This window comes from Dendropsophus ebraccatus, chromosome 5 (assembly GCF_027789765.1).
Source record: "Dendropsophus ebraccatus isolate aDenEbr1 chromosome 5, aDenEbr1.pat, whole genome shotgun sequence".
Lineage (NCBI taxonomy): Eukaryota > Metazoa > Chordata > Amphibia > Anura > Hylidae > Dendropsophus > Dendropsophus ebraccatus.
The window spans coordinates 44,753,899-44,762,454 of record NC_091458.1 but is presented as its reverse complement, the minus strand read 5'-3'; the positions used below and the strand labels follow the sequence as shown (position 1 = coordinate 44,762,454).

Sequence of the window (8,556 nt, the reverse complement as noted above, 5' to 3'; positions counted from 1 at the left end):
GGGTGCCGATATCCATGAAAGGGATCTCTTCTCGAATGAATAGGTCCGTGCATTGCAGACAACTACAGATGCATTTCCGCATTGCTGTCCATAGCTATGGGTCTGTGGCTAGAGGCAACCTATGGAACATGTGAATATAGACTAAGGCTGAGCTCCCACCTATTCTTCAGTTCGGGCACAGATGCAGGCCCACCTTGGGTATGGGTTGCCAAGGAAACTATGATGTTCACGAAATGCAAGTCCATAACGGGACTCAAGCACTAAGCCCGATGGGCATCATATTGTTATCTTGGTAACCTGGTTTCCCAGCAAGGACCAGCATCTCCTCACGACAGATCTAAAGCATAGGCTGGAGCTCAGGTTTACAGGCACACTAACTTTTAAATCAAAATTCACTGAAATGAGCTGATGTACCCACTAGTACTATGTATAAATGTATTCTGGGTATTCCCTGTGGTATAAGCTTCTGAGGTCTGAACTCACAGGAGCAGAACATTGTAGTGTATGTAAATTATAAGTGCAGCTGTTGCTGAAAGAAAGCCGCCATGTTTTTTCTAATCTGAAACAACCCCTTTAACCATTTATGTCAATACTCCCTCTATTCAGTTCTCTATTAGTGCTACAGAAACCCAGCTAGGCTTAGTTAGTGTTAACGGTAAATATACGAAGAAGGATGAAATCTGAGAATGGTGTCAATCCCAGCGTGCCTCATGCAATAATAACGCTGTTGCCATATCAGATTGGAACAAGACAGAGAAATCACTAACTGGCAGACTATGCGCAAAACACATCTCTGGGCTTGAGTATCCATGCGGGCACGTGTGATGTGACAGATATAACAAAACGTGAGAAGGTCGGACATGCATTGAGACACAAGCACAAAGGCATAAGGCACTCTGGGACTGAAGAATTGGAAAGCGGCAAAGTCAGTCACAGTACAGCCATGACCCCCGCATTTTACTCCAGTTATATTAGAGCTGCCACGATGGGAACTAAAACCTGCTTGATCATTCCAAGAGTGTAAGATACCTAACGTTAAGAATGCCCACGGGTATCAGTCAACATGTGCTGCAGGGGGGGGGGGGGTTGAAAGTGATTTTACCTAATACTGGACCAGTGTAAAAAGAGTCACTAAGTTACTGGCTGATAGGTTATATTTACAACAATAAACTTCCTGGTACATCACAAAAATATCACATCAGCATTTTTAGATTGTGGTCCTCGAAGGTGGGTGACAGGTTATAAAATACTTACACACACAAGATCCAGAAGGTCTGCACCCAGTGATATCAATACAAAGCACATTTTCGGTATGCATCGTGCAGCTTAGGAGACAAAAACGCTTTGGAGAAAAGCTGTAGAGATTCAGTCTTTAGAAAATCTGCTGCTCAAATAAGATCTTCTCAAACCCAGGAGGAGGAGTGTGGTAGAACTCGCTGAACTGACAATCCAGGATCGCACTGTCATCCACTAGAGGAGAAAGCATAGCCACAAATGATCAGTGAAAGGCATCTCCTATATTATGGTAATCCATGCCTGGAAATCTAATGTATGAAAGAACTAACTAGATGTCACCGTTCACCTTGTGAGAAGTGTCTTATGCCACTAGACCCTGTGCTGCTCAAAAGACTGACACAAGGGTTATGGGGCACCTCCAGCAAAAGAAAAAGTAATTCTGTGAACCATTTGCCCCCTTCATGATGTACAATGTTGTGTAATTATTTTTTACCACTGTCTTTGCCAGTTATCTGTTCCATCCCGGTATTGCCATGGATCAAGGGACTGGTAAACAGACTTGCTGAAACTTAGTTGTGTGTGTGTGTGCTTTGTCAGTGACGCTATTAATTTTAATGAAAAAATAAAAAGTGCACGCAACGTGCTTCAAGTGTCAGCATGGTTGAGCACCAGTCATATTAGACAATACCTAGCTCATAAAAACACTGGTAGATAAGTATCAAGAATGGGCCACATAATAAACACATAGTGGGGACTGTCTCTCTAAAGGCATTGTCTAGGCATAGAAAAACATGTCTGCTTTCCTCTAGAAACAGCACCTCTCCTGTCCTGATTTTTGGTGTTGTTGTGTAGCTCAGTTCCATTGAAATTAATAGAAATGATTTGTAATATCACACACAACCTGAGGACAGGGGTGGTGCTGTTTTTGCAAGAAAGTATCTGTGCTTTTTCTAATCCTGGATAACCCCTTTAACCCTCTGACACAAAATGATGTACTGGTGCCTCACAAAAAGGAGCAAGTTCCTGCACCATGACACACTGTCATAATTGTCCTACTAAGATACACCAATACTATTCCTGAGTGAACAATGTAAACAATAAAAAAGCAAAAGAAAAAAAAACAGGACTGCAGATTTTACAGTTTACAGATTACAGTATTAGAAAAGTTAGAATAAAAAGAAAAATATTTTAAAAATATTAACAAATATGAAACTAAAAAAACAAAGACAAAAATTAAAAAATTACCTGGTCATTAGGACCAATGTAGGCTGCAGAGGCAAAAAGTTTAAGGGGTATCCCAACCCTTTACACTTATCTGAAATATTCAAAATTACAGTCCTCCCCACTATGTATTTGGTACCATATCTAAAGGCTGCTGTTCAACAAACATGACTTACCATACACAACTGGATACACTGTTCCTCTGATACCAGATGCAGGACAATGCATATTTTTTCCATTCAAGTAAACATTTAATTCTACATGGTCATAGGTGATACCCTGCAGAAAGAAAAAACAATCATTTTTTTTAGTTCATAATTACAGAAAACAAAAAAAATTGTCAGTTTTACCACAGGGCAAACGGCATAAAGGCGAAATCCTAAATGAATTTCAATGTACAAATAATTAATAATTTTTTTAGGTTTCTCAGCATATTCTATGGAAAAGCATGTCACTATAAAGTGAAAGTGATGTAACAAAGAATAAGGGCTCATATGGGTCTATGGCCTTTTAAATCGGAGGGAAAAAACTAAAGTGCAAAAACAAACATTGTCCGTGTCCTTAAGGGGTTAAGAATAGTTAGGCCACGTTCACACACTCGCAGTGCAGTCCGCCACCGCGGCCCACACTACAAATGTGCATCCGTAGTGCTCCATGCTTCACAGAGCTCTAGGTTAACACTCCATTACCCCAGCGATCCATGCCGTAAGAAAACAGTCCGCATTACAACATGTCTGTTTTTTTTGCGGCACAGTATACACGTACGGATGTGTGAACGGGGCCATTGGATAACATTGGTTTTTATGTTATGTACGCAATTGCGGACAGAACAACGGATGTGTGAATTAGGCCTTAGTTTTTTTTTTTTGTTTTTTTTTTTACTAACCACTGGGGTATGAGCTGATGAATGTCTGAAGTCACTTTAGTCTCAGTAAACAAGCATGTTCAGAATGTGGCTGGCAGTCTATTGGTCTATATAGGCAGACTAGCAGATATGGGACAGGCCCCCTGATATGGAGAGAAATGCAAAGAGCTGAGCAACAGAAAAAGAGAAAAAGTAGGGAAATGAAGCTGCAAAGAACAGTTCAACCATTACCTAATTCTTCGATAATGAAGCCCGGGGTTATCAATTGTTCTCGAAAACTCAGTTACCCTTTAAAAAGGTTGTCCACCTAAGAGCTAAAAAATGAAATGCTCCCAAACCTGGCTGGTCTTACCAAGTCTCCCTGAGTATTCTGAGCTGTCTGTCTTTATAGCTGTTGTTGTTCCTGAATTAAAAGTTTTCCGTTTGTAGTTTGATCATTGCCACGTTCACACCAGAAGAATATCGCTTAAATAGGATTTAACGATTTTTTGAATGATAATCTGAATTTTGAATGATAAGGGCCTTGTAAAAGGCCCTTTAACGAGAGCCAATCTGCTAGACAGGTGCTCGATTACGGGGCTCAATAACTCTGCGGCCAGGGCTGCATGTACAATCGCTAAATTAATTAGCAGTCGGCTGCACGTCTCCTATTACATGGCAAGATGTTCACTGGACGTTTGTCCACAGGCTGTCTCTAGTATTGCAGCACAACCAGATCCATTTCTGGAAATAAAATATCTTGTGATCTCAGCCCATAAAGCTGCCTCAATTTATTAACTAGAGTGAATTCTAGGTGAGAAATAATTCCTTTATTATAACACAGCATCCCAAAATAACTGGTTGTGCTTCTTACTATAGAAAATCTTCTTAACTTTTTTAAAACCTAAAAACGTTCAAACACTTTACTATTAGGTATTGCTTAACTCCAGGCTTCAAAGAACATTGGGTATAGAACAAATGTTCTATCAGTGGGTTCCCCTTATCTGATGACTAAAATGGTCTCTTATAATCTCAGCTGCCTAGTGTCATCCAAAGGCTTGGTAGGTCACTGAACTAGAAACCCACATATCCACAGTACTCCATATCCATATCCATAGTGATGCAAAAGTGGTAAAACATCACCTGTTAACTCATCTATGAGAAATCACAGCTGCAACACCAATAACTAAGGAAAAAATGCAGACAAATATACTTAAGAGGTATTCCGCTCAGAATGGAAAAAACTTTGAGCCATCTTTCGCCTCACTATGTGCCGTCATTCGTTTTTGAACTTTTTTCTAAATGTTTACATGCAGCTTAGAAAGTACATTTCCCATCGTACAGTGCGACGCCTTCGTTGGTCCACACGGGCAGACAGATCACCAGTAGTGTGACCTAGAGACACAACCTCCGCCAGGCACAGACAGATCGATAGCAGTGTGATCCAAAACCACCCCATGGATGGAGCCCCATAGTAATGTTCAGAATGCTGATGACACTCTGAGCGGTTATCCTCTCGGGAAATCTTGCACGGTATGGTTAAAGCTAGTTAGAGGGCCAGATGTGGCCTGAGGGCCGTACAATGCTCAGGTCTGGTGTAGGGTATCCACAGTGATGCTTACCACTACATCACCTTCCTGTGGAAGGCTATTCGCTGGCAGCCTGTTCTTCTCCTCATTGTTGTAATAAATTGCGCCATCATTTCTTATCACAAGGCTGTGCACATCTCGACCCAATGGGATCTGATTTAAATTTGCTTTTTGAGTTGCGACTCCAATGCCCCAGATACCTGTAACGGCAAGGGAAGAGGCCAAGTTTATTTTGTATCAATTCTAGTAGGTAATAATAAATTTACCTCCCATCCCAGCTACATGTACCACCACATAGTGAAAAGCAATGATACTGCAGCATATTACTGCTCACACCTACCTGTAGACTGCACTTTAAACTCAAAGTAGCTCTTGTTCTGATGCAGCGGCGCATTGGCGAGACATGCCCCAGTGCCACAGATTCTTCGACCATTCTTAACAATTACTACATCCGTTCCTGCAATGAGAAGAAATAGGTGTGAGGACACTTTCATAAGGCTGATTTCCACAATTCTCACATACAGCGAGTTGACAGAAACTGCACTGTGATACTCGGTATCATTACAGTCTATGGCCCAGCAATACTTACCTGCTGGCGATCCATCCCCTGGCGTGCTCCTGCCTCAGTCTTCAGGTCCCTGCTCACTGACAGTTCTGCTCAACCAAACAGTGGCCACAGTGGTGACCAGCCTCAGTCACTGATTGGCTGAGTGGGCTGCCAGCGTGCAGGGACCAGGAAACTGATACAGGAGCATGCCGGGGATATCGCTGAGTGGGCATTAGTTCCTGCTGAGGTGGCCCAGATGATGTCAAACCTGCAGCTGCTGGGGATCGGGGAAGATAAGTATGATCTATTTTTTATTTATTGTGTACTAGGCCATATACTTTTCCTTTGCATGATTCAATACCATGGTAGACTACAAGCAGTTTTATTACCCCGCCATCCTAATGTAGACCAAAACCACACGTGAATGGGGTCTAAGATAGGTCAACTGATGGTTTCCATTACAGCTTGGACAAATCATGTAAAATTCTAGTATGATTTCAGATCAGAAAATGGTTTTCATCAATATACAACAAAGGTTCCATATCAGGCGTAACATTACAGAGATTATCCCAACTTTATAAAAAAAAAAAATGATCCAGACTATAGGCAATGAGTGTCCGATTATGGGTGATCTGACTGCTGGGGGTCCCATGTTCTCTGAGTTAATGGAGACCACCATTTAATTAGCTCAATATGAAGTCACTGAAGACAGATGATCGCTGTACTTGCCCATTTTCCTGCTTCCAAGTCATCACTGGCTGCCCGAAGTAGCCCACCCAACAGATACCATTGTCACCAGAGTTATATATATATATATATACACACACAATGTACAGTATGTTATTACACAGGTATCACTATACTCACACTAGTAATCAGAGCCCTATGTAGCCCACCCCAACAGACGCCACTGTCACCAGATAGTCCATAGATGTATATATATCTCATACAGTGTATATGTTATTACACAGGTATCACTATACTGACACTGGTGACCGGAGCCCTACAGACGCCATTGTCTGTCTATAATATAGATAGATTTCTCTCTCTCATACACAATGTACAGTATGTTATTACAGAGGTATGGCTATACCGACACTGGTGACCACAGCCCTATGTAGCCCACCCCAACAGAGGCCATTGTCACAGCATTGTGTGTGTGTCTCTCTCTCTCTCTATATATATTATATATATATATATATCATACACTTCTATATCTTAGGTATGGCTATACTGACACTGATGACCACAACCCTATGGGAACAGAACAATAATGGTGCCTGATTGGTCCCTGTCCACATGAGGCAGTGTAACCCTATGGGGCCATACTATAAGGGGGATACTATATGGGGGCTCTTACACCCCCCGCTCAGGATACAGGAAGTGGCGAGCAGTCTGACCTCGGAGGATATGGAGTAGGGAGGGGGCGCTGCCACTACAGACGTGTATCCCAGTGCGGTACCGCAGCCCGGCCCCACCACTCACCCATGTGCTGAGTGTCCAGCTGCACAGCCGGCATCTCCTTGAGCGGAATGTGCCCGGAGCCGCCATCCCCGCAACACCTGAAGCAGCAGGACAGAAACGACATCGCGGCTACAGAGACGATCAGCCAGCGAACTGCCGGCCAGGAGCTCCCAGCTTCTAGCTGTGTACAGAGCGGCTCCGTGTGAAGACTGCGGGAGCAACAGCGACACCTGTGGCGGGGAGCAGCACCGCACCCTGTATAACTCACAGCAGGGTTCCCTAACCTGTGGCTCTACAGCTGTTGCTTAGCTACAATTCCCACCATGATAGGAATAGTAGTTTTGCAACAGCAGGAAAGTAATAGATTGGGATTTGTAGTTTTGCAGGGGAGCCACAGATTTATGAACAGTGACTAAGGAGTCACTTTAGCTGATATAGTCATACACCATCCTTAAAGGGGATATCCAGCACTACAAAAACATGGCCACTTTCCCCTTACTGTTGTGTCCAGCTTGGGTGGTTTTGAAACTCAGTTCCATTGAAGTAAATGGAGCTTAATTACCAACCGCACCTGAACTGGAGACAACAGTAGGGGGAAAAGTGGCCATGTTTTTGTAGCGCTGGATAACCCCTTTAAGGAGAGTTCAGCAAATGACTAGAATCAAGACTGGGGAACCTTTGGCCCTCCAGCTGTGGCAAAAGTACAATTCCCATAATGTCTGGACAGCCAAAGCTAAAGTTTCTCATCCCTGGACTAGATGGTAAAAGAAGAAAATCAATCAAAGCTCCAGATTTTTTGCTGCCCTGGTATCTCTACAGCCATGGCATCACGTACAATGTCCACACCATGCTGCAGCCGATCACAGATCTCAGCGTAAAGTCAAGGCCAGTGATTGGCCAAATGGGGATTGCCCACTGAGAAGTAGTGAGCAGCTGGGAACCAGTGCACCGCAGGACCAGCAGGGTGGGGATCATCATCCAGCCCACTGAATGGAGCAGCTGTTTGAGGTTTAAAAAAAAAATTCCCAATCGTGGACTCTCCGTCTGTCAGTCTTCCCTGCAGAGCGCGCTGACAGGCAAAGAACCATGACTAGTCATGTGCAGCTCCCTGCCCACATGACTAGTTGCCACTCCTCTCCCAGCCTTGCGTGCCAGAATAAAAACATTTTTTACACCGTGTAAAGCTATCGCTGTTAGCTTTAGGAAGATGCACAGTAGATCTATACTGTGCAGCTGGGAACCATATCAGCACAATCGTACTGAATGGTTCCCTTTAAGAAGTAAAGATAACATTTCAGTTTTACCATAAAGTGCATAGCATAAAAAGCCCCCATTGTGGGAAAGCCACCATTCATTTGGATATTTTAAAGTGAAATAAAAAAGAGGCATTGGCCCATGTAAAGCACTATTTTAACTAGTAGCAGTGTTTGCTGGTGGAGAAAAGAACAGATCTCCTTTGGGCTTTGAAGCAAAGAGGCGTGAAGTCCTACAGGTCTATGACGCTGAAGTTACTCACATGATCTTCATTGTTGTAGAGCGAATGAATCATTGGTGAACAGTTAAAGGATAGGATTGATCCATTTGTCAAGCAACCCATATATTGTGCTCATCATTTGCTTGAGTTACCTGACATTACAAACATTGACAATTATATA

At 43.0% G+C, this 8,556-nt stretch overlaps 1 protein-coding gene across 1 annotated transcript; it reads right to left on the bottom strand.

Annotated features, from left to right (window-relative positions):
- On the bottom strand, window positions 1-7,117 carry SPRYD7 (SPRY domain containing 7). The gene is made up of 5 exons (XM_069972119.1): window positions 6,923-7,117; window positions 5,231-5,347; window positions 4,924-5,090; window positions 2,634-2,736; window positions 1-1,470 (listed from the first exon to the last, which is right to left on the bottom strand). Exons 1-5 carry the CDS (start codon window positions 7,023-7,025, stop codon window positions 1,373-1,375), a joined length of 588 nt encoding a protein of 195 aa, XP_069828220.1. The 5' UTR covers window positions 7,026-7,117; the 3' UTR covers window positions 1-1,372.
- Between the last annotated feature and the right edge of the window lie 1,439 nt (window positions 7,118-8,556).

What these genes read in the sequence shown, in the direction of transcription:
- SPRYD7 (XM_069972119.1), bottom strand. Translation starts at nt 7,025, where the DNA reads ATGTCGTTTCTGTCCTGCTGCTTCAGGTGTTGCGGGGATGGCGGCTCC. An exon ending in GTTTAAAGTGCAGTCTACAG is followed by an intron (nt 5,091 to 5,230) that starts GTAGGTGTGAGC and finishes TTGCCGTTACAG; the next exon opens with GTATCTGGGGCATTGGAGTC. An exon ending in AGTGTATCCAGTTGTGTATG is followed by an intron (nt 1,471 to 2,633) that starts GTAAGTCATGTT and finishes TTTCTCCTCTAG; the next exon opens with TGGATGACAGTGCGATCCTG.